Source organism: Opisthocomus hoazin, chromosome 20, assembly GCF_030867145.1.
Source record: "Opisthocomus hoazin isolate bOpiHoa1 chromosome 20, bOpiHoa1.hap1, whole genome shotgun sequence".
NCBI classification, from domain to species: domain Eukaryota; kingdom Metazoa; phylum Chordata; class Aves; order Opisthocomiformes; family Opisthocomidae; genus Opisthocomus; species Opisthocomus hoazin.
Genome location: NC_134433.1, coordinates 12,669,274 through 12,694,514, shown reverse-complemented (window position 1 = coordinate 12,694,514; position 25,241 = coordinate 12,669,274). Strand labels below are relative to the sequence as shown.

Sequence of the window (25,241 nt, the reverse complement as noted above, 5' to 3'; positions counted from 1 at the left end):
GCGGGGAAAGCGAGCGCGTGGCCGCGTGTGCCAGAGCCAAGATGATTCAATAGAGTCTGGAACAAAGACGCTCCCAACTTCAGGCTGCAAAGCACGACGCAGCCTCCCCCCCCCCAGCAAGGACAGCCAGCCCCGGGGCCAGCATCCCCGCAGCATCGCTCCCCGCCGGGCACCCGAATTTGGAACCGCACCCCTCGCCTCACCGTAGGTGCAGTTACAGCAGAGCCGGACGACGACGAGGATTTCCATGGCAGCCCCGTCTCCGCGCAGCCATCTCTGCCGCCCCGCGGCAGCTCAGCCCGGCTGCGGCACGGCATCGGCCCCTCAGCACGGCTCTCGGCGCACGCGGGGAGGAGGGGGTGGGCAGGGGGTGGGGGGCTGCCGCACGCCCCCAGCATCCTGAAGAGCTGTGTTCCCCCCCCCTCGCTGGCTCCACACACGGGAACACAAAGGGCTCCGCTCGTGGGAGCTGCTCAGTATTTCATCCGCGCCGGGCCCGCGCGCAGACAAAAGGCTGCAGCCCCCTCCCCACGCCCGCACCCGCCGTACCCTCCATGGTGACGGACGTGTGGCTCTCCTTCAAGTCCTTGGAGCCCTTCACCTTCAGCTCCTAGGGAGGGAAAGGCCCATCAGAGCAGCCCACGGGGGGGGGGTTGGAGGGGGGGGAGGTCATTCCTCAAGGTCATGGGGGTCCCCTCCCCACCCTTCCTGCACCCTGGTATCTCCCCCCAGCCCCAGCCTGGCCACGCTGGAGACCACACACGTGTGCTGGGGTGGAGATACAGACTGCATGGGATGCTGCCTGGCCGGGAGCAGCTCTGGCAGTGCCCAGCAGCTGGGATGCAGTGGACCCACGGGGCACCCCAGCGCAGGACACCCAGCCCCACAGCAGCCCGGGGATGCTGCTGGTCCCACTGAGCTGGACAGCCCTGCTGTGGGGGGGCTGGAGGGAGCGGGGAGCCAGGCTGCGACCACGGAGGTCCCCATCTCTATAGGGGAGCCAGGCATGAAGATGCAGCCAGCAGGAGATGAGCCACAGGTGCCCAGCACCCAGCACCCACACTCACTGGATGGAGGAGCGGGTGCAGGCTGCCCCGGCGTTCCAGAAAGGATGGCAGCAAGGGCTGAGCCCAGCCTGAGCTTGCGCGACATGGGGAACGAACCCCGCAATACTTGGAGACCATGACCCTCCAGTACAGCCGCCGATGGCCCTGTCCCTGAGTCCCCAGGGCAGGGAGAACATCTCTGCAGGGCACACAAGGTCAGCTCAGCCACGGGGACAGCGGTCTCTGTCCTTCTGTCCTGCACTGGGACAGCCCGGCCGTGGCAGCCCCATCCCCCCAGCACAGCCCCGGTCCAGCTTACCTCCGAGATCTTCTGGAACTGGTAGTTGCTCTGGCTGCACTTCTCCGCGGTCTCCAGCGCGATTTTGTAGTTATCCACAAAGGCCTTGTAGACCCCCAGCTGGCTGGCCTGTGGGGAGCGGGGGTTAGCCGGGCACCCGGCGCGATGCTGAACCCCCCACAGCGCGAGGGGCCAGGCAGCACCGTGGGGACACTGCCCAGAGCTGTCCCCTCCTGGCACGAAGCTCAGCCAGACCACAGCCAGCTGGCGGGCCCCAGGGAAAGCCCTCACCTGGGGCAGGGCAGTGGGGCTCTGGCCCAATCCTGTGCCCCCACAAACCTCCAAAATCCAGCAGAAAGCCAACAGGCGTCTGGACAGCACGGGCTGAAGCTACAGCCACCTCCCGGCAAACTTCAACCTGCCCTCTCCTCCTCCCCTCTCTGGCACAGTCACAGCACCCATGGGCAGAGCCACGCTACCTTCACAAGCCCAAAGCGGTGGCAGGACCCAGAGGGTGACCCCAGGGAGCCATCGCTGCAGCGCCCGCAGGCAGCGACGAGCCCGTGGCTCCCTGCCTCTCCCCAGAGGGTCACCCACACGTCTGGGCTCCCGCCAGCCCCAAGGTAAAGCAACACCGTGCCCCTCCAGCCAAAACCCCACCTTGGTCACACGCAGGACCTGCCAGCCGTGGGCATCCCCGCTGCAGCGAGGGGCACGGAGGCTGCAGTAACACCCGACCTGGGACGGGAGGGCTCGGGCAGGCAGCGAGGGATGCAGCAAGTCCCACGGCCACCAGTGAGCACAGGGCAGGGCGTGAGCTGAGCCACGCCATAGGGCTGAGCTCCGCAGCACGGTGCTCCATCTCCCTGGCCCTCCTCCTCTTCCAAACGGAGCAAGCCCCAGGGAAGACGCGTACCAGCTTCTGGAAGAGGTGGCCCATGGTGACGTTGCTGTCCCACTGCTGCACCTTCGGGCACAGGCTGTCGTAGAACTCCTTGTGGATCTCGTAGATGTCCTGAATCTTGTAGAAAATCGTCTCAATCTGCTGGAGGGTGAGGACGGGCTGCGACGTAGTGGCTGTGGCCTTCAGCGGCTTCATAGGCTGCAGAAGGAGAAGGGAGAGCATTTGAGATGAGGGCTGGGAGGGGAACTGAGAGGCAGACGAGGGGGATCTGAGCTGGCAGCGAGGGCTGCCCAGGACGGGTCTCAGCCAGCAGCAGGACCAAGGGACGGCTCCCAGCGCGTGCATCCCCGCAGACTTCCCCGTGGCAGTGGTGACCCCTGCATTGTGCAACAGTGTCTCCTCCACGGGGGCCAGCAAGTCCGCAAGAGGAAGCGGGGCTATAAATACCTCCCCGCCAGGCACGCTGGCAGCAAGGGGAGGTGAGACAGGGCGGCCGGGCCAGAGCATTGCTGGCTCTGATGTGGCTCCTGCAGCTCTGCTCCTTCCCAGGTAGTGCCCAGGCCAGGCCTGCCTGGGGGAGGCTGTCCAAGAAGAAATGACCCCATCCATCCATCCATCCACCCAACCACACATCCACCCATCCATCGACCCTCTCATCTACCCATCCACCCAACTACGCATCCATCCTCCCATCTTCCCATCCATCCTCCCATCGACCCACCCCTGCCGGAGGGGTTGCCCAGGCTGGGGGCTGTGCTCACCAACAAGAGGGCCTCCAGCTGGTTGATGTAGATCTCCTCGCTGGCCAGGAAACCGGAGAGCACCAGCTTCCGCATCTCCAGGCCTTTGCCAGCATCTCGCTCGCCCTGAGCAACAGAGTAAAGAGCCCATTTGAGCCAGCAACCAGCACAGGAGGAAACTCATCATCCCACTGACTCATTCCCAGGATCCCCACATGGGCACGTGTCCCCGCCAGGATCGGGGAAGCTCCATGGCAAGGGCCGGGCACAGGCCCACTGGGCAGCACAGCCAGGCTGGAGCCAGCTGGGAAGCCATGGGCTGTGCTGGCTTCGCTCCCTTCCCTGCTCCCGGCTGGCCAGGAGCCCGGTGCCACTGGCAGCGCTCCAGGGTGGTGCGCGGCACAGCAGGACTCTCCCAGGGCAGAGTCCAGAGGCGCCCGGTGAAATCATGCCCGGCAGCGGACGGTGCTGCCACGTGATCCAGCACCACCCTTTTCCCCAGCTGAGGCTTTCCCAGAAGGTGCCACCACAGCGGTCGCTGCCCGGTGGCACCAGGGCAGGTCCCGGGCTGTGTGCAGCCCCGCTGCTGCTCCGGCCGTCGGCGGCTCAGCCCATGCCCACGTCTGTGCGGCATCGCTGCTCCAGCAGCACAACCCTCACAGCAGGGAGACAGGCAACGCTCAGCCTGGCTGGAGGGCTCCGGGACCCCCAGTGAGCTCTGCCAGCGCCCAGGCATGGAAGCCCCAGCCCCTGGACTGCCTCAAACGCCCGACGTGCCCCTGCCTCCCCCCCAGCACTGTCAGCCTTAAAAATCACACTCAGGAGCCAAGCTTTGCCACCCGGACCGGGACGAAGCAGAGCCACGGGGACATCAGTTGCTCTGGGCAATGAGCCACTGGGCACAGTCCGGGGGTGTACTGGTCCTGTTTCGCCCCTGCCTGCCCCACCAGCCCTGGCCGTCGTGCCTGGCAGCCACCGAGCAGCATCTCCCCATCCCGCTCCGGCATCCACCAGCCAGCCCCGGGGGCTGCTGCGCCAACCGGGGTGCCCACCCCGCGGCTCCCCGCCAGCCTGCACCGTTCAGGCCAGCCCGTGGGGACCGCTGCGGCAGTGGGGTGCGCGGGGGGGGGGGCAGTTCTGCGCACTGAGAGCTCGCAGGCTCTTTGCCGCCGATTAGTCACGGGCTCTTCCTGCTTCCCCCAGCCTGGGCCCTGCGTGGGAGTGGGGGAGATAAGGGGCCCATCCGCACCCGGGCACGCAGCACCCCGCAGGGACGATGCCAGCCGGACCCCCCGCGACCTAGAGGTGCAACCCTAAAGCAGGGCCTGGCGCCCACCCTGTACAAAGACCCCGGGAGAGCGGGGCCAGAGCCCTCCTCCAGCCCCGTGCCCCTCGGGGCACCCAGGGACCCCCGGCAGGGCAGGCGACAGAAGGGTGCTGGGCTGCACCCTCCAGCGCAGGAATCCCCCTGGGGAAGCCCCCCAGCACCAGGGTTTGGGGCCCTTGAGGGGTTGCTGGTGGCCAAGCAGCGGGGCAGTGGCAGAGCGTGGTCCAGGCCCCCCCGAGCATCCCTCGGCCCCTTCTGAGCATCCCTCGCCGGCTCTGCTGAGCCACGCAGCCCCCCCCGCCCACGCGTGGCCCCCGCTCCCCCTCGGGAGGAAGGCCGGGGGCTCGCCCCGCTCTGCGCCAGCACCCGCTGAGCCCTTTGCACCCCACGCCTGGCGCTGCCCTGCCCCGTGCCCCCGGCCACTGCCAGCCCGGGGGGTGTCAGGGATGCAGCGATGCCCCCGCTGCCCACCCCCCCAGCTCTGTGCCCCCCCCCAGCTCCGTGTGTCCCCCCCCAGCCCCAGGAGCTGCTCCGAGAGCCGGGTGTCATCCGCACCAGCAAGACTCCCCCTCGCCCCCCCCCCCCCGCCCACCTTCTCGCCGGCCGAGAACGGAGACCCGGGGCTGGTGGGGGTTCCCGGCTCGGAGTCATCTTCATCCTCCAGCACTTTATCCAGGTACCCTATGGCCTCCTCTTCCTCCTCCATGGCCGGCCGGGCGGCGGCGGGGGGCACCCCCCCCCGCCAAGGCTCCAGGCGAGGGGCTCACACGGCCGAGCCGGCCCGGCCTGACTCAGCCCTGGCCGCCGGCCCCCGCCGCGGGATGAAAGGAGCCATTATGGGATCCCCGGTGCTGCGGCCCCCGGCGCCGGGATGTCCCAGCAGCACCCGCCTCCCAGCACCGGCGAGGGGGGGCAAAGCGGCGGCGGGACGGCGCGGTGCTCCCCGGGGCCTTCGGCTCAGCCCCCCCGGGGGGGCCGCCGGCGGTGGAGGGGCCGCTGCCGCCGCTCCGCCCTCGCTGCAGGAAACGCCGCTCCCGGGCCGGGAGGTGGGGCCGCTCCGCCGGCGGCCTGCGGTCGGGGCCGGGGAGCTGCCGGCCCCCCCTCCGCCCCCGACGGGACCCGCGGGGAGGGGTCCCCTGCCGTGCCCCCCCCCCCGCGGGGAGCACCCCTCCGGACCCCCACCCCGCCCCCACTCGCCCCGCGGGGGTTGCCGCCACCGCGAGTGACCCAGGATCGGGTCCTCTAAGGGGGACCCCAGAAGGGTCCCGGACCCCTCCCCAGGATCGGGTCCTCCAAGTGGGACCTGGCTCTGCAGCTCCCAGAAGGGTCCCAGACCCCTCCCCAGGATCAGGTCCTCTAAAGGGGACCTGGCTCTGCGGCTCCCAGAAGGGTCCCAGACTCCTCCCCAGGATCGGGTCCTCTAAGGGGGACCCCAGAAGGGTCCCGGACCCCTCCCCACAGCGTCTGTCCCGCATCCCCGCGGGGATTGGCGCTGTCACCTGGCCGCTGCCCCAGCCCACCCGCGACCCCCGGGGACATGAGCATCGGCGCAACGCCTGTGAGAGACATGGCGGCCCCGGTGAGCGGGGGGCAGGAACGGGCCGGAGGAGGGGACGCTAACGCAAGAGCTGTTTCAGCAGTTTCCTCGGCAGCAAAAGGGGAACCAGCGGCCACGCGTGCTCTGCCCGCAGGACCCCGGCGCTGCTCCCCGCACCCGTCCATGCCTGGAACAAACTCCTGCGGTGAGAAGCGGGCAGGGGCACAGACACCGGGACTTTCCGGAGCCCACGCCCCGTGCTGCGTCCACGTTGCAGCTCAGGCTTTGCCCAGTCTTTGCTAAGAGGGGTCTGTGCCGGGTTCCCAGTACCCCGGCCACCCAGAACGGGGAACGGTCCCTGCCGGGGGGAAAGCCACCCGCCATGCCAAACCCAGCAGCACCCAAGCAGGGGGTGGGCCACCACCCCACAGCCTGACCGTGACGCTCGCGTTTCCCAGGCGGGAGAGGGAGGGATGGGCCGTGTCTGCGCGCGGCGGCCAGGGGCCCCAGACGTGGTCGCAGCAGCCCCGGGAGCTTGCAAGAAGAGATGCTCCACCAGAAACCTCGCTCCAGCCGCCATGCTGGGAGGTGAAGCCTCCAAAAGGCAGCGAGACCCGTCCTGCCTCACCAGAGAAGAGCGACGGGGTGAGCCCGGCACCCCGCGCCAGCGGCCGCAGCAGGACCTGCACACCAGCCTGTGCCCGTCAGAGGGGTAAGGCAGGCTGGGTGGTGTTCAGACGATGCTCAGCTCAGCTCTGGCACAAGGGACGCACCCCCCACCCAGGGGCCCGCGGCCAAGACCCCCTTGGCAGCTCCCAAAAAAGATAAAGAGTTGGATGCAGAGCCGGCGCTGAGCTCCACCGCTCCCCAATCCTGCCAGCTCCAACCCAGCCAGCTTCACCGCCCGCCTCCAGCCCCAGCACGCTCCACCAGCACCCCCCCCACAAGGGCATCGCTTTGCCAGCCTCCCTCAGGGTCTCCCCCAGGCCCACCCTCTGCCATCCCTGCCGGCCCCCCGGGACGGAGCCCACCGCCCACAGCACGTCCGAACCCCGGCAGCGCGGTGGCAGGGCTGGGGCTCGCGGGGCTGGGCCCAGCGTCCCGCTGGGGACCAGGGGTTTGGCCCCAGCCCCGGGCCGGGCTCCGTCGTGCGGGGCGGGGGGGACACCAGGGGTTCGGCCCCAGCCCCGGGGCCGCGCTGGGTGCCGGGAGGAGGATGCTGCGCGGCGGCGGGGCCCTGGGGAGGAAGCCACACCTCTCGCCTCCTCTGCCTCAGCATCCGGGTTAAGCGATTAACCCTTTCCACGACAAAATCCTTCGCCTTTTCCAACCCAGCCTCCTCCTCCCCTCCCCACCTCCCCGGCCTGCTGCGGGGCCAGGCGGTCGCGCCCCGCAGCAGCCCCGAGCCCTGCGCCGAGGGGCCAGGGGTGCCCGCTGCCCTGCCGAGAGCCCACCGCCCCCGGGCTGCACGGAAACTTTTATTCCGAGAAAAAAAAAAAAAAACACCACATTTTTTCCCACTGCTTTCCCGCCCGGCAAACATCCCTGCTGCGAAAGATGCGGGACGAGCCCCAAGCGCTTCCCGAGGATGCTCTCGGAAGAGCAGAGGGAGAACGGGTTAAATCTGAGCTCCTCAGAATGGGGGGGACACAGAAGGTGTCCCTGCCCACTGGAGGCTCGTCCCCGAGTGCCACTAGATGGAGCTGGCAGCCCGGCGAGCGGCTGCGCCCTGTCCACAAGGGCTCCCCGGAGCAGGGGACCCCCGGGACCTCACATCTCCCAGCAAGCCCAGCTGGTTTCCAGCACCCGGACCCCGCTCTCCCACCGGCCCGTGCCGTGCTGGCTCTGCCACCGGCGTGGCACGACGGGGCAGGGACACGACACATCCCACGGCCACGACACCCTCACCAAACAGCAGCAGAACAGGGTGCTGCACCCCAAAGCGCCACGGCCCGCAGGGTCTGGGATGCCAGGGGACAGTCCCCCAGGTCACAGCAACACCAGAGCACCACCGACACTGCTGACACAACCTTGCCAGGCACCCGCAGCCCCGGCTTCAATCGCACCCAGCGCAGAGCTCCACGTCCCGAGCACCTACCCCTGTGCCGAGGCCGTCGGTGGGTGTGGGTGAGACGCCGTCCCCGCCCTCCTGGCCGCGGGCGCTGAGCTGGGGGGACATGGTGGGTGACTCATCGATGTAGGGCATGGTTTCCGAGCCCTCCGGCAGCGCCTTGGGCTCCTCGTTGCCCTCAGCGTCGTACTCGTCCGCACCATAGTTGAAGTCTGTCAGGGGAAGAGAGGGTGGTGGTGAGCATCCAGGCAGCGGCACGGCCGAGGGTCACCGCATGGCACACCGCAACTGCCCCAGCCTGCGGGTACCTGCGGGGGACAGACCCCGTGTCTGACGCTTGGGGCCACGCACAGACACGCACGCCCGCACCCGCAGCCCACCCCAGCCCCACTGGCCTCGGCTGCCTGCTCTCTGCCCGCCCGGCCGAGCAGGCAGGGCATCGCACAGAGCATCCTTGGCCCCACAGGGCATCCTCCGCTTGCTTGACACACTTCCCTATATTTGCATAATTAACAGCACTGAGAGGCCGCAAGCCTCGTCTGTGCGGGAACAGCTGTTCTGCCAGATGCCCCGGCCACACACCAGCGGCTCTGCCCTGCCAGCACGGCGGCCACCATCCCCATGTCATCCCCATGCCATCCCCATGCCATCCCTGGGGAGGGATGGAGCCCGGCTGGCAGCCACGGCTGCCGTCCTCCCTGCTTCCCCGTGCCCACCCTCCTCGGAGCGTGGGAACGGGTGCCAGGATGCCCGGGTCCGCAGCACGGAGGACAGTGCCACCCCTCCTGGAAGAAGGGGGATGGCAGCAGCTCCATGGCGGGTCGGTGGCTCGGGCCACGCTGGGAGGACAGGAGGGTCCCACTTTCCTCCAGCGCAGGATGAGGCCACCGCCACGCCAGGCCAGCACCCATTTTTGGATGCCCCACAACCCCCACCCCATTGCCCACAGCCCAGGGGAAGCCATTTTGGGGAGACGGAGCCCCAAGTGGGAGCGGGGGGGGGGGAGACACAACCGGGGTCTGTGGCAGGTCCCCGGGGCACAGCGGGGGACCGGGGTACATCCTAACCTGTTACCATGGAAACGGCAGCGGCTCGGTGGCGGCGGGAAGAGGCGGCTGCAGCAGCCCCGAGATGCTGACAAAGGGGAGGGGGAAGGGAGCCTGGCTGCTGCAGGGGCGGACGCAGGGTGCAGCCAGCACCCCCCACCCAGGGCCCGTAGCCAAGACCCCCTCGGCAGCTCCCGAAGAGGCAGCAAGCACGGCTCACCCAACCTGACCCCGTGCCAGCCAGCCCCTCGCTCTGCTCCCCACCCAGCTGTCCCCACGGGCTCCCTGGGCACCTCGGCCAAGACCCTGGCCAACACTCTGGCCCAAACAGGGTGTCTGGGGGCTGGAGCAGCCATCCCAGACCAAACCCCGCACCACCGCCACTTCGTGCCCCCATGGCCCTGCCACCCTGGCCGAGGATTCCCCTGACTCCCACCAACACCACTCAGCACATTAATATTGCATTTAGCTTCACATTGAAAGTAGATTAATCATTAAGTCAAAGAGCGCTGTGAAGCCCGCTCAGGCGGAGAGCCCTGCCAGTGCGGAGGGATGGCTGGTCCCATCCTGCACCCGGAGTGGGATGGAGAAGAGCCCTGACACGGGCCAGATACATCCCAGCTCTGCCAGAACACCACAACCCCTCTCAGACCTTGCTTCGTTAGCAATTAGTAGCTAATAACCATCCCTCAGAGGCTGGGATGCCGCCCTCACCAGGTCACCACAGCCCCCATTCAACCCAGGAGCTGACTGGGAATGAACGAGCTGGGTGGGCACAGACGGGGGAGCCTGTATCACCCCTTGGCCCTCAGCTTCCAGGGAAAGCGGATCCCCGGCTCTAACCTGTCCTGCCTCCTCGCGGTGGGATGTCCCTCGTCCCTCCTGCCTTTGACAGGTCCCAGCCGGGATGCCACCAGCACCAGCCAGAAGCAAGGCAGCAAGAGGTACATGCACTGGTGTTCCCCCATGATGGCCACTTCCCCGGGACACCCACCCCACGCAGCTCCCCTGAGCCCACCCAACCGGGCTGGGGATGCCCCAAAGAACCCCAAATCTCTTGCCCAAGTGCCCTTTGCCATCAGGTGAGGTCTAAGGGGGAGCCAAGACAGCAGACAGGGGACAAAGCTGACGGTCCCCACCAGGCACACCAACTCAGAGGTCTGTCAGGCTCCACCACCTCCCCTCCACCACGGCCAAGGTCTGCAGCTCTGGGCCCAACTGCGAGGCGGACAACAGGGGCACCCGGAATAGAACCTGCACTGTGGGAGACCTGGCAACCCAGGCTGGGACGGCTCGGCAGCAAGGTAACGAGGAACACAGCTTTAATGAGGCGGCTGGGGACCCTGGGAGGTGGCACCTGCAGTGGTGCAGGGAAGAAGGTGGCACCAATGGGACAGAGGGGGAAGGGACTGGCCTGTGGGGACACGGGAACGACATGGCTCTCACGCAGCCATTGCTCCCAGTCGGAGCAGATCTATGTCCCAGTCCCAGTCCCAGACGCGAGCTGGGGACGAAACCTACAGACACTACCCCAACAGGCACCCGGGGAGAGGGTCACCGCACTGCCCACAGGAGGGAGGACAGGGCCATGTCCCCATGGCTCCAGCTGTGCCACCCATGGCCGTGCAGTATGTACGGGGCTCTCACCCAGGGAGACCAGGCAGAGGGACCTCCCCAGCACCCACTGCAGGGTGGGAACCAAGCACCACCAAGCAAGAGGGATGTTGCTGGGCGAGGGGACACGGAGGGGCTGGCCCCTGCGTCTCCCTGCCACCCAGCCACCTCAAAGCGAGCACCTCCCTCCTTCCCCCACAGCTGCATTGCCCCTGCAGCCTGTTCCTGTGCCCGTGCCAAATCCCAGCGCTATTTTTGCTCCTGTTTTTTAGCAGCAGTGGAAATCCTCCTGCTCCACCCCAGGCGTGGGGAGCGAGGGGAGGGAGGCAGCCTGGCCCAGGGGAGGCATTTTGCGGGGAGGGGGTAAGGACACCCTGACCTGGAGCGGCCTTGTAAGCCTGGCTCCCGCACGCAGCCCGGCGGCTCTGAGCTGGATCCGGCCCCACAACGTACCAAGAGCTGGGGCCCAGGAGATGGATGCTCACACTCCGTCAGGGCAGGGGTCCTGTGGGCTGCCACGCTGCCCCAGGAGGCTGACAGTGCCAGAAACGCATCCCCACCGGGGATTGTTTTCCCCTGGAAAATAATGTTTCCACTTTGCCACGTCTTGCCAGGTCTGCCCCAGGCTAATCCAATAAGGGTCACAGCCAAAGGCAGCAGCCAGCTCCTGCCCAGCCCGGGCAGAGGCAGCACAGTCACAGCAGCTCAGTCAGGGCGGCATTTTCTTCGCGTTCCAGCCGGGCGCATGCTGTTCCCCGGCACCCCGGCAGTGCGCTGGCACACCCCAACGCTCACCCGTCCCATCCCACTGCCGGGAGAAGCCCAACATCTGCACAGAGCCCACGAGATTTTGGGGAAACGCCGCGGTTTCCCTGTGCCTGGGTGAAAATTCACCATGACAACACGGATGCGTGAGCTGGCCTCGGACCTGCCTCCGCGGGCCTCCTCCAAGGGGTGGCTCAACACAAACAGCATCTCCTCCACACCATCACCACCTTCCCCGGTGTGACGAAGGCCAGACCCTGCCCCACATCCCCCACAACACGGACACGCCGAGCAGCCTCCCCTGCTCCTCTCCCCTCCACGGCGAGGGCGGCCGGAGCAGGAGTCAGGACGGCAGAGCCAGCGCTGTGCGGAGATGCTGCGGCTGGGGAGGAGGGCGCGGAGCCTGGGGCTGGATGTGGCCTTCGGGCTCCAGCCCAGCCGCCCGCACACGCTGCGCCGGAGCCCGGGATTGCCACCGCTGGATGGGGCCTCCAGCTGCGGGTGTCGGAGGCTTCGGGCTGGAAAACTTTGCGGGGGCTCAGCCATCCGCAACGTGTCCCCCAGAGCCCCCGCTCCCTCCAGGGCTCGGCAGATGCCCACGGAGCACCGTGCCCACTCCTCCGGAGCATCCCACCTTCCCATGCACCCGCGCCAAACCTCGCTGCCCCACAAACGCCAAGCTCCGAGCTCAACACTTCACCCCAAAAGCCACCCCTCGGGGTGCCCACGCAGCTCAGCGCTCCCCCAGAACGAACAACGGGGACCCCGTGACCCAGCCTCCCCCCATCCCCGAGCCGTGGCCCTGTTCAGACAGCCCCCGTGGGAGCGGGACGGCTGCGGGGCTCCTCCGTGGGACTGCTGGTGGGGGGGGGATTCGCATCCCCCTGCCCCGCCGGGCACCCACACCGCGTTGCCACAGCACCCTGGGCGCAGCGCCCCGGAGCCCTCTGCCAAAATCACGGCGGGGGGAGAGGCACCTTCCCACGGGCACGGAGGGACCCCCGAGGACCCCCCAGCTCTCAGCTCTCTCCGGCCCCACCGAGCTCCCCCCGGGACCCCGCAGCCTTGCGTGATGCTGCCGGACCGACTCCGGGGCGTGCGGGACGCTGCGGGAGAGGAGCGCAACCCCCCGCCAGCACACCCCCCCCCCCGGCCGGCACAGCATCGCGACGCAGCGTTACACAACAGGTAGCGGGGACCCCCCCGCCGCCCCCCCAGCCCCCCCACGTACTGCTGTAGAGGGTGTCGATCCAGGAGAGCCGCGGCAGGCCCCGGTGGCTCAGCGGCTCCATGCTGGGGGGGGCTGCGCCGGCTCTCAGCCCCGGCAGCCGGCTCGCATCGCACAACAAAGGCGGTGGGCAGGGGCGGGAGGCGGGGGGCCGCAGGCCTGAGGAGGGGGGGTGGGTATGGGGGCTGGGGGGGGTGGGAGAGCCGGGCACGGCCGCCTGCCCGGGCGCAGGGCAGCTCTGCTGCCGGGGGTGCCCGGGGGAAGGAGGTGCCGCCCGGCAATGGCAGCGCGTCCCGCCTCCCGCCCCTGCCTCGACGGGGGGAGCAGAGCTCGGCGGCCACCCCCCCCCCCCGCCCCGCACGCAGCCACGCTGACCCTCCGCAGGGGTCTGGGGACCGGGGGGGGGGGGGGGGGGGGGGGGGAGGAGGAGGAGGCGGTGTGGCACAGGGGCATGCGGCTGCCCCCCAGGCCACCCTAAGCAGAATGGGAGAACGGAGGAGCCCGGCTCCATCACCCAGTCCATCCCCCCCCGCCCCTCCCCCCCGTCACCCAGGGATGCTGTGATGAAGAATACCTACTTAACAGCCTTCCGACTATTGAGTCTTCAACTTCGGCTTTCCACAGCATCAGCCCCCTCCCCAGCCAAACCTCCCCAGCCTCTCCAACCTCCACGGCTGAAGGACACGGCCTTCCCCAGGCCCCGCTCCGGGAGGAACCAGGACCCCCGCGAGCTGCCCTGCCCCATACAACCGGGGTCGGCAGAGCGGGACGCGGGCAGGCAGGGGTTAAACCGCCCTCCCCAGCTGCATGTAGCCAAAGGAAATATAAAGTGCCAGAGTCATCAACCCCAATATGTCAGGGCACCAGCCAAGCGTTCAAGCGCAGAGGCTGCCCTCGTTCAGCCCGTGCCAGCACCGCTGCTCCCGTCCCGGTGGTGCGGGCAGCATCCCCGGCCCAGGCCCTCGGCTGCGGGCTCAGCCGTGTGGGGCAGGGCCTGGACCGGGCGCTGGGGCCAGATGGGAACCGGGCAGGAGCGATAACGCTCCACCGGGCACAAGGGAAGGTAGAGCCACCAGAGTGTGAAGTGCCAGGACGCGGGTGGCATTGGCTGGGAAACCTGAGGCGACCCTGCCACCACCTGATCCCCGCTCCCAGGGGTGTCCACGCCAGGCTCGGACACAGCCGATACGATCTGGGGGAGCGTAGCAATGACAAGGCTGCGGTTCGGCACGGCTGGGGCACACGGAGCCACCGGCAGCTGGCATCCAGGGTGAGGAGCCACTGCGGGTCCTGGCACGGCCCTGCCTCCCCAGGGGGCTGTAACCAGCCCCAACATGGCAAGGACCCACGTCCACAGCCCCCCACCCCCACGGGCTGTGAGTCACCGAGTCAGCAGCACAGGCTGCAGCCCCACAGCTGCCATTTCCCACCCCCCGCCTGCTCCGCTCCCAGGTATTTCAGGGACCTGAGCACATCCCCTGCAGCCACCCCACGGGATGCTGCTGGGCACCACCACCACCCCCGCACCGCCAAGTGCCAACACCTCCCTTGTCCCCAAGCCGTTTGTGCCGGCAGTGCCAGCCCTGCACAAGGGTGGTCACGATGAAACAGTGTTTGCTGCTCTCCGTCCCTCACCAACGCGCCTATTTCACAGAATCATAGAATTGTTACAGCTTGGGTTGGAAGGGACCTTTAGAGGCCATCCAGTCCAACCCCCCTGCAATGTCCAGGGCCATCTTCAACTTGACCAGATCGCTCAGAGCCCCATCCAACCTGGCCTAGAATGTTTCCAGGGATGGGGCATCTGCCACGTCTCTGGGCAACCTGTGCCAGTGTCTCACCACCCTCACAGCAAAAAATGTCTTCCTTATATCCAGCCTAAATCCACTCTCTTTTAGTTTAAAGCCATTACCCCTTGTCCTATCGCAACAGGCCCTGTTAAACTGTTTGTCACCATCTCTCCTATAAGCCCCCCTTGAGTGCTGAAAGGCTGCTCTAAGGTCTCCCCACAGCTCTCTTCCCCAGGCTGCACAGCCCCAGCTCTCCCAGCCTTTCCTCCCAGCAGAGGGGTTCCAGCCCTCACATCATTGCTGGGGCCTCCTCCGGCCCCGCTCCCACAGCTCCAGCTCTGTCCTGTGCTGAGGGCTCCAGAGCTGGATGCAGGACTCCCAGGGGGGTCTCACCAGAGCTGGGCAGAGGGGCAGAATCCCCTCCCTCACCCTGTGCCCACGCTGCTGGGGATGCAGCCCAGGGCACGGTTGGCTTTCTGGGCTGTGAGCACACATTGTCAGCTCATGCCCTGCTTTTCATCCACCAGTACCCCCGGGTCCTTCTCAGCAGGGCTGCTCTCAGTCCCTTCATCCTCCAGCCTGTAGCGATACCAGGGCCTGCCCCGACCCAGGTGCAGGACCCTGCCCTTGGCCTCGTTGAACCTCATGAGGTTCACACAGACCCACTTCTCCAGCTTGTCCAGGTCCCTCTGGTTGGCATCCTGTCCCTCAGGTGTATTGACTGCACCACTCAGCTTGGTGTCATCTGCAAACTTGCCAAGGGTGCACTCAATCCCACTGTCTAGGTCCTCGATGAAGATATTAAGCAGTGCTGCTCCCAATACAGACCCCTGAGGGACACCACTTGTCACCGATCTCCATCCAGACACTGAGCCATTGACCACTACCCTCTGGATGCAACCATCCAACCAATTCCTCACCCACCAAACAGTCCACCCATCACATCCACATCTCCAATTTAGAGAGAAGGATTTTGTGGGGGACCATGTCAAAGGTCCAGAGAGACAACATCCGTAGCTCCCGCATCCATTTGCCCCTGCCCAGGCTCCACAGCCTGTCCTTGCACCACCCCTCAAAGGTTCTAATGGCGAGTCCCCTCTACCCTCCACAGCCAAACCCCACGCCCCTGCAGCCCCCCTGACCCCCGCAGCTCGAGGCCATGCTGCCCGGCGCAGCGAGCTGCCAGGAAGGCGGTGGCGGTTGGGCTGAGCGCATCAACCCTGTTCATGGCAGGAAACCGTGCTCCGCGTGCGCCTCGGGGAGCAGTGCAGCAGCACCAGCACCAGCACAAGATGCAGCTGCTCCCCCTCCGGCACGGTGGCTGCAGAACCATGGCGGCAGTGGGCATCCCCCGGGCCTGCTGGTTTTCCACACATGGCTCTCCACATGCACTCGGGGGGTTTTCCACATGCTTCCCCCAGTCGGACACACTTTCTGGTCACTACTGCCCACGGCACCAGGCTCTCCGCACCACCGTGCAAACCCCCCTTTGCACATCTTCCTTTTTATCCAACACGGGGCACGAGCTGAGCACTTGGATGAGCCACCCAGAGGCCACCAGACTGCCAAGAGCCCTTGGCCAGCTGGTAACCCCTGGCATGACACCGCGCCGCAGGCCCCGGCAGTGCCGTGGCCCAGGAGGACCAGGCAGCCCGGCCAGGCGGGTGTCCTGGAAAGCCTCCCCATGCACCAATATACCCAAATGGGAGCCACCTCCATGCCGTACCCCTACCTGGCTGCACACACCAACCCAGGCAGCTGACCTCACACAGCCTGGACAAACCAGCCCCAAAAAACTCTTGGGCTTCATGGCCACTTTGGGTTTTGTGCTCTTTTCACCTTTACAAAAACAACAACAACAAAACCTCGATACCTGCAAAGCAACTGAACCTCCTCCCTTCTCTCCCGGGAGCAGGGGCAGCACCCCCCCACACCCAGGCACCCATCACCCCGCGGTGCCACGGACCAGCCCTGGGTGAGGAGATGCTGCCAACCACGTTCCCAACCCCCTCTGACCACCCCCAGCTCTGACTGCAGTACAACTCCATCTGGGAGCATCCCTGCGGCGAGAGCCGAAAGCCGAGTCCCGCCGTCCCTCCCCGCCACCGGCCGGCCCCGCACAGCCTGCCTGGTGTCTGGCTGTCTGCCTGGCCTCTGCCCAGCCCCTGCCCACCAGCCCACGCATCGCTATTTCTGGACTCTTGTGCAAGAGGCTCCTCCAGCCACGGCACACGAGCCTCTGTGCTCGCCCAGGGCCGGGCTGGGGCTGGCAGCACCCAGGGAGCAGCTCTGGAGCCGCCTGTACCTCCAGCACTGGTGTGGGGCAAAATGGGTGTTTTCGGGGGAGAGTGCAGGAGGAGAGGGTTAGACAAGGACTGAGAGAGCAGCCAGAGTCCTTTGGATGGGAGAGGTGAAGCCTACGTGTCCTGGAGCCACGGCAGGGACACAGCCAGGGCTGCAGAGCGCAGGGCTGTGGTGGGAGATGCCAGCTGAGAGCCCGGCTTTCTGAGCTCCTCCGGCGCCCACTGTGCTGGGTTCTCCGGGAGGTCTGGGCTGTCCCTCGCTGGTGCAGAGCTGCAGCTATCCCTTGCCAGAGCTTACCAAGGGAAAAGAGGAATAAATGAGAATGTTTCCACCCTCCCAACTGAGGCGCACAGCAGATACTTCCCACTGGGTGTCCCGAACACGTCGCTCCTCAGTCCAACTCCCCGGGTATTGCTTTCCTGCGGGACAGAAACCCCAAATCCAGCACTGCATCGGCCCCAAGCTCCACTGGCAGCCCTGGGGCACGGCTGAGAGGTGCCCGGAGCAGAGGGCAGCTGCCCAGAGCCTCCTGCCCTCGGGGAGCCGAGCAGGGCACCAGAGCCAGGCAGTTACCTCTCAGTAAGCGTGGAGAGCAGGACAGAGACCCAGCCACAGCAGCAGCACCTTTGGCCTCTCAAAATACCAGACAGAGAAGGAAAGAAAGGTGGCAGCAGCTTGGAGGAAAAAGCCTCTAATATCAGATGAAGGCCTGTCCCAGCTATCGTATTGCATCTCTCTTCTGAGGAGGAGGAGATCATGGCTGTAGCTGCCAGCACGGCAGCCCCACGCTGCTCCTCTCCCACCCAGCCCTGGTGCCAGCGCTGCCGAGATGGCTTGGCCACGTTTGCTTCCCGACCAAAGGACCTGAGAAGGAGAAGGAAGAGGTGTTGGTTCGCAGCGTCGGAACAAAAACTGCCCATGGCAGAAAGCCCCGGTCTGAGCACAAAGGTCTCCCCATCTGCCTGATCCTCAATCCCTGAACTTTGCAGCTGGGACTTATCTCAGGGCAGATCTGCAGGACATCCTCCGCGATTCTGCCTAAGCTGGCCAGGCTCCACTCCCCAGCTCCAGCCAAGAGAGCCAAGAAGTGCTGCTGCTACTGATCTACATATGCAAATTATCCTGCTTAGCAAACACTGATAAAGCAACTAGGAGTGGGAAAGTCAAATCTATTTGAAGATGACTCTTGGGGATGCAGCGAGAGATCCGTGTGCTCCCTCCGGCTGCTCCGGCCGACCTCAGCGGGAGGACAAACCCAGCAATGCCACGAACTGGGAGGACAGGTGCGGTTTTCCCGGGATGGATGCATGCTTCAGCGAGCTGCCTTGGCCAAACCGGGCTCCCCTCTCTAACCCAAGGGAATATTCATCCCCTGCCAGCACGGGGGAAAGCGTCTCCCTCTGCTCGCTGCCGCAGGGTCAGACGCAGCAGACGGCATCCAGCAGAAGACAGAGCAGAGCCATCCGCTGGGATCCCAACTGGCAGCATCACTGGCTGTGCTGGGCAGGAGGGGAGGAGGAACCAGCGAACAAAGGGCCCCGCTGCACAGAAGCCTCTTTCCAGGGGGAAAAAACCCACCCCAAATCAGATTTCAATAGACTTACGATGCAAATGTATTCAGGCCCCGCAGGGCACTTCTGGCTGTAGCCAGCCACCTAATGAGGGCTCCTTGCGTGTCCTGCTGCTGCTCCTGCCTGGGGACCACCGACCGCCCCACAACCGGCCACCGCTGCACCAAGCCAGGGGTGCCTGGGGGCCACCTCCGAGCCGAAGCGCTCGCCGCCGCAGTGGGCGCAGCCTGCGGCACCGCTGGCACCGAAAGGGGAACTGCGTCCCCTCCGTCCCTCGCGCAGGGCACCAGGGCTGCCCACCGCCCGAACGCTGCCGAGCGGGGGGAGCTCAGCATCGTCTCTGCCCCAAACGCCGCGGGGCGAATACCCAGCCCGTGGGACCGCGCTCAGCTGACAGCACGCGGGGACACGCGGGGATGCTGCAGCCAGATCCACCTTCCGCAGGTGAGATGTCAGCATCTCTGGGCCGGCAAGAGCAGATGCCGCAGCCATGCCAGGGGAGAGGAGGAAGCCACCGCGGGAACGCTCATACCAGTTTGGAGGATCTGATTCAGAGGGGATGCAGGTTCATGATGCTGGGCAGCAGCCAGATTCCAACTGCAACCACGCTCAGCTGACGCGAGAGCTGACGGCCGAGGGGAGCAGGGCAGGGGAAAGCCAGACCCAGCCACGGCAGCTTGCCAGCGGCACAGATGTGCCCACTGGGACCAGCTCACCCACCATCCCCTGGCCCAGTGAGAGGGACAGGGACCCCCGTCCCACCGCGCGTCCATCCTGCTCAGCATTTGCAGGGTGCTGGTGCCTGGAAGGGCTGTTTCTCCACTTGGCAGATGCTGTGGCTGCTGCCGGCTCTGCCCCGGAGAGGAGATCCTGGTGATGCCAGTGGGCAGAGCCAGTCACAGATTTTCCCTTTCCTCTTCCAGCTGCTTTACAAGCCCATCTATTGCCCATCGCATGGAAGTTACTCCAAATACCAGCACTTACTGCTCTGATTTAAAAGCTGTGCTTTTAAACAGCAACCGTTCTACTCAAAGGCTTTCTAACCTCGAGAACTGTTGCATTTATTTATGATTTTCTTTAACAGTGCCAACCTGCGCCAGCGTTAACCCTGCAGACCCCAGCTCGGGCAGCACCGCTCCCCGGGGAGGCAGCCCCATGTCACGCAGGGGTTGTTGTCACCCTGCCATCAGGAGGGTGCGTGGAGAAAAGCCACCTCCCGAAACACCGCCGGGCCCCAGAGCAGATGGAGACGGTTCAAAGGTCCCCGGCAGGCGCACACACGCACACACGCTGCGGTTTTGTCCTTGCCTAAGCAGTTAAAATTAAACACTGAGACTCTGCCTGGCCTTCCCCAGCCAGAAGGGGAACTTTCAGCATCTTCAGAGCCAAACAAACACTTCCAACTGTGGGGAAATGTGATGAAGTAAAAGTTAAAAAAACAAACACGAGGACGCAGAGGTGGGAGACGGGGTCTCGGGGAGAGACAACTCCCACCCACGCACCTCCTCGCTTCGGCGCCAACTCCTGGATCCCCTCCGGGTGCTACAGGAGGGGAAATGGCTGCAGAGACAACGCAACCCTTCACCTTCCTGCGCGCTGTGGGATCACGCCTCCTTCACCTCTTGCACGCGCGACCCACCCCAGACAGAGAGAGTTGCACTGGGATAAACTGTGGACTTTTCTCACTATTTTCCATCCTCCTTTTGCTGGGGTTTCAGGGTTTTTTCCAAGAAAGGCACGAGGAACCAGCAGGGTCCAAGGGTGGCTCAGGGCAGCAGGACAGAGCCCTGCCCACAGTGTTGCCCCATCCCAAAGCAGTTTCTCCAGGACAGACACATCACTTTTGCAGTATCACGTATTTTCCACCAGCATCACGAGCTGAAAGCAGGGACGGAGGAGGAAGAATAGCCCTGCCTTTACCCAAACCACGCCAGCAGCCCCCAGCACGACATCCACAGCAATCCAGCCCCCAGCCGGAACAGAGGCATGAGGTGGTTGATGCCCCGGAGACTCCAGACGCCCCAGGGCACCTTCCCCATCTCAGCCCTTCGGTGCACACGCCGACACCGCTGCCCTTCCATGCTCACCCCCAGGCAGGGACCCCGCTGTTGCCGGCAGCCTCCCTTCCCATTTCCCAAGGCATGAGCGCAGGCAGTGTGCCGGGGCGAGCTGCAGAGCCCACGTGACTCCAGGAGCTTTCCACGACAGAAACTGTAATTCCAGCTAAATAGAGGGCTGGGAATTTCATTTACGGCACAGCTCGCAGCCGCAGCATCCTGCTGTAACCAGATCCACCAGCCAATGCCATCGTGGACTATTCCAGCTATGCCAGCGCTCCCCACCACAGAGCTCGCATTTCTGGGGTGCAGGGCGCTGCACAGGGCAGGCCAGGGGCTCCCAAACTCAGCAGCCTTCCAGAGGAGCTTCAGGAGACACCCACAGCATCCCAGCTCCATGGAGAGCCGGCCTCCTTCTCCGCTTCCCAAGGGCAAAGTGGTGAAACCCAGCGCTGAGTTTGTTCCACCTCTGTGCTGGGGCCAAAGCACCTCCCGACGAGCATCACCGCGTTCCTCCTCTCGGTCACCGGCACAGTCGCCTCCCGCCCGCTCAGCTCACCCCCTCCTCGTGGGTACCGACCCGCAGCACCGGACCCTTCGCTGCAGGCTCGTGCGCAAGGGAGGTGATGGAGCCAGCACCCAACCGAAGCACCGCCGCGCCCCGGCACACCCCGACCACTTCCCGGCACAGCCACGCGCGGCACCGCACATACTCAGCTGCGAGGCCAGCTGCGTGTTTAGCCACAGGGACAGGTGACGGCCAAGATGAAAGGAATTTTCGTCCTTTCCACGCTTCGTTTCTAGCCATCTGCTCGCTGACGCTCAGATTTTGTTGGTCCCGGGTGAGCTGGCACAGGCTCTCAGATGCCAGGATCATGTATCTGGCTGTCACACGCGCCGCTCTCGCGCAAGAGCCGCAAACAGGCATCTTGCAGATTTCCTTGCTTTAAATCAGATTAATCGCAAGCTGCTTAAAGGACACCGCTGTCTCTCCCTGGTAATTCCCACAAAAACGATATTCAGCTCTCCTTCGCTTGCTGTCCAGACAGCGCTGCCGTAGGTTACGGTGAAATGGCCGGAGACGGACCGCTTTCAGCCACGGCCGCAGCACGGTTCAGCTCCAGAATTCACATGAAAATACTGAGGGACCCAGGCAGAGCGGCGCTAACCCAGTTACACGCCACCTGGACTGCTGGGGGGAGAAGCAAACAGCACCATGATCAGGAATTTTTAACTATATCTGAAAAGTAAAGAGAAGTGAGAAGAAAACGACAGGAGCACCACGTTAACCAACCGCCCGGAGAAAGGGGGATCCAGGCAACGACCACACGCGTTTTTACTGTACTCCCAAATTCTGCTTTTAAATGTCAGCGCCATCAGCGCACACAGGCGCCCTTATAACGCTCAACAAAGAAAAGTGCTGATGCCGGGAAAGGCTCGGGACAAGGCTGGCGAGAGCTCATCGCCGCCACCATCAGCCGACCTCCACACAGAGCCCGGCCGTGCCACGGGGCGAGGAGCCGGGTGCTCGGCGGAAGGGACGCTGCCTCCTCGGACGAGTGCAAGAGCCGGGGACCTTTGATGGACACCCATTCGGGGGAGGAGGAGGAGGAGGCCACAGTTAACCGTAACAGATGCAACCTTGGATTTCAGGGTCTTGCTCAAAAGACTCACCCCGACCAGCCACAAAGGTCGTGGTCCAGCTGCCTCGCAGGTCGGTGCGGGGCTGGAGGACCCCTCCGGGTTACACAGCTGGGACCCTCAGGGGCTTACGCTGTGCTCCAGGGAAGCCCCTTTAACGACACCACCCCGGCCTGAGAGCAGCCTTGCACAGTCCTGGGTGTTTGGAAACACTCAGGAGCGTTACCCAGACATAAATAAGACGCAGGATCCAAGCGTAAATCAGCAGGATTTGCGCTTGGTCGCTCCGACGCACTCGAGCCTCCTCAGCTGCTGAGCAGCTCTCCAAAACCCACAACCGGTCCTCGCTGACGGGGGGCTGGAGTACGGCTCACTTTGAAGGCGACACATCCTCAGTCGTCACGACGGTGCTGGGAGCAGGGTCCCACGGCTGGTCCCCACCGAGCGGGGAGAGGCAGGAACACACGTGTGAACGCCACCAAGAGCAGCCACGTACTTCGGACATTTCACCTCCAGGCAGCTTGGGAAGGTGAAACGGAAACGGAGCTGTTCTCTGGCCCTGTAGACTCACGCAATAAATATAAATTACACTAAATATCAAGCACGCTTCAACATCAGAGCGCTCACTACCCAGGCAATCCTAAACCAGCAGGATACAGCCTTGGGGAAAAACCACCACCCCGAACAATCGAGCAAGAACAAAATTAACTCAAGTCAGCTGCAGAATTAGCCACATAAAAAGTGACATTCCCTAGCAGTCAGGACTGTGACCCGGGATTAAAGCTGATGCAACAACAACTTCCAGGCTGCTGGAAGTAGGGCAGCGTGACGGGTGACAGCGCTAGCTGGCTGCGCCTTCACAGTGCCACCGAACAGCCAGTCGCTCGCGAAACAACACCGTCCTCCATCCGCCCAGCGAAACGTCCTGGGACACCTGGCCACCCCGGCACGCTTCTGCTTTAGCGGCTCCAGGATTTCCCCACGGGAGATCACAGGGTGTCACCGGCGCGGAGGTGACCCTGTGTCGCCCCTGGAGGAAGTGACTCTCCCGCAGTGTCCCAGCCCCAGAGATGGCTCCTGGGCCAGTGGCACATCACCAACAGCCAGCCGCAGGGGACCGGCCACCCTCCCTTCTCACACACCCAAGGACGGGGCCTTAGCATGGGATGCTCTTGGAAGTGGGACAGGGATGACACAGTGGCTTGGGGTGACCTTAGTGGTGGCGTGGGGACAGCACAAGGGCTGGGGGTGGCATCACCTGCTTGGTGGGCACGGTACAGGGGTTTGGGGCAGCCTCAGCCACGGGGTGCCCCTGGCTGTGTGATGGGGACAGCCTGGGGTGACCAACAGATCCTCTGCCGTGCCGCAGCACCGGGTGCGCTGACAGGGATGGGAGAGGGGCTCGGGGTGTGCTGACAGGGATGGGAGAGGGGCTCGGGGGGGCCTTGGCAGCGGTGTGGGGACGGGTGGGCACGGGGTGCCCTCGGTGCGGCACGGGAGCTCCCCAGGGACAGCGCGGGGGCTGGGGACGCCCTTTCTCGTGCGATGGCCGAGGGGCTGGGGACACCCCCGTCCCTGGCGTGGGGCGCAGGGTGGGCACGACCCCCCCCCACCCCCCCATCCCCCCGGGCACCCACCTGCCGAGGAGCCGTCCTCCGCGTCGGAGCTGCCGCCGCTGCCTCCCTCCGGGGAGCTGCCCGGGGGGCTCGGCGGCGGGCGGGGGGCGGCGGGGGGGGGTCGGGGAGGGGGGGCTCGGGCCAGCGCCGCCTCCAGGTAGCCCACCTTGAAGCGCTCCTCGGCCAGCGCCCGCTGCAGGCGGCGGAGGTGGCGGCGGCAGCGCTCCAGCTCCCGCTCCATGGCCCGCACCGAGCCCAGCTCCATGCGGGGAGCCGCCTCCCCCGGGAACTCCTCCTGCCAGTGCCGCAAGAAGTCCTCCCGGGCCGCCTCGCCTGCCGCCATCCCCCCGAAGTTTCCCCCCCTTCCCCTCCCCGCACCGCCGCCTTCCGCCCCCCGCCGCTGCGGGGCCTGACGCTGGAGCCCGCCCCCGGCCCGCCCCCGCCCGCCCCGCCTCGGCACGGCCCCGCCGGGGCGGGGAGCAGCGCTGCCACCGCCCCCCCACCCCGCACCGCTCCCGGGGCTCGGTCCCCGCCGCGCCGGCCGCGGGGGCAGCACCGCCGGCTCTGCGTGCGCGGGGGGGCTGCGGGAGCCCGGGCGGGGTGGGGGGGGGGGTGCGGTGTTCCTCCGTCCCCACCTCGGGGTCTCCCCGGAGGAGCGGAGGGGCCCGGGCCGGGGGGATGCCGTGAGGGAGAGGCAGCGCTTGGTGCCAGCAGCGTCAGAACAATTAACAGCGACAGCTAATGACACAAACAATCCCACGCTCCGCCAGGAACCGCTCCCTGAGCCAGCAACCGCATAGCCTCGAAGGCGCGGGGTAGCTCCTGTGCCCCCCAGCTGCTGTGCCCCCCGCCAGCACGCAGAGCTCTGCCCATCTCCCAGCCATCCTCATCCTCAGCCGGTGATGCACCGCGTGCCCCGTCCGTCTCCCAGACGCCAGCGACGGGCGATGAAGGCCCGCGTCAAGCTTTTCGCCCACTCCGTGCCGCTGTGTTGGAGCTGGCAGGGGGGTGCGTGCCCCCGTAGCTCACTCCCAGCCCACGGGACAGGGCATCCCAGCCCCGCGCCGTGGGGAGGGTGGGCGATGGCCGTACAGGGCGCAAGGTGCTGGGGCGCGGGACGCCAGAGGCGGGAGGCCCAGGCAGCGTGGCGGCAGGGAGCTGCCTTCCCCCGCGTCCTCCCGTGCGCTGCGTGACGGCCGGCGGTGCCTGACTCCCGAGCCCGTGTCCCTCGTGCCACCTGGCCGTGCCCCGGCAGGAACACAACGCCCTATTTATTTACCCACGCGGGCGCAGGCAGTGTCGCAACGACCGCCTTCACCTTCGCTTCCGTCACTGCCCCAGAGCAGCGGGGTGAGCACCTCCCGGCACGCCAGGCCTCGGCACCACCGGCTCCTGCTCCGTGGTGTCCCTCCGGCACAGCCGTGCCTCCCAGCACAGCCTTCCGAAGGACGACGGACGGTGCTGGGACATCGCCGGGAGCCAGGCAGCCCCCGCAGCCCGTGTCGGCTGCCCCCTCGCCACCCCATCAGGGCTTCACCTCTGGAGAGCTCCCAGATGGTCCCGGCAGCTCCCGCCTGGAAGCAGCAGCGGTTTGGGGGTGCGGGATGGATGCGGATGAGGGGCAGCCAGCCCAGGGCTCTTTGCAGGAGCTGCAGCCACCGCTCAGCGGCAGTTTCAGGGGCGATG

General features: G+C 65.9%; 1 protein-coding gene across 3 annotated transcripts in view; it reads right to left on the bottom strand.

Moving 5' to 3' along the window:
- ABR (ABR activator of RhoGEF and GTPase) overlaps positions 1-23,964 on the bottom strand; it is a 40,714-nt gene extending 16,750 nt beyond the window's left edge. Inside the window, exons 1-6 of one of the 3 annotated variants that reach the window (XM_075439956.1) lie at positions 23,577-23,964; positions 7,951-8,135; positions 3,010-3,114; positions 2,261-2,446; positions 1,366-1,473; positions 550-610 (exon numbers count right to left, since the gene is read on the bottom strand). In XM_075439956.1, coding sequence (XP_075296071.1) covers positions 550-610; positions 1,366-1,473; positions 2,261-2,446; positions 3,010-3,114; positions 7,951-8,135; positions 23,577-23,898 — 967 coding nt within the window. In that variant the 5' untranslated portion in view covers positions 23,899-23,964. Of the gene's footprint in view, positions 1-549; positions 611-1,365; positions 1,474-2,260; positions 2,447-3,009; positions 3,115-4,907; positions 5,244-7,950; positions 8,136-12,579; positions 12,866-23,576 lie in introns of those variants that run through there. The other 2 variants (XM_075439957.1, XM_075439958.1) reach the window with 2 other exon arrangements.
- Between the last annotated feature and the right edge of the window lie 1,277 nt (positions 23,965-25,241).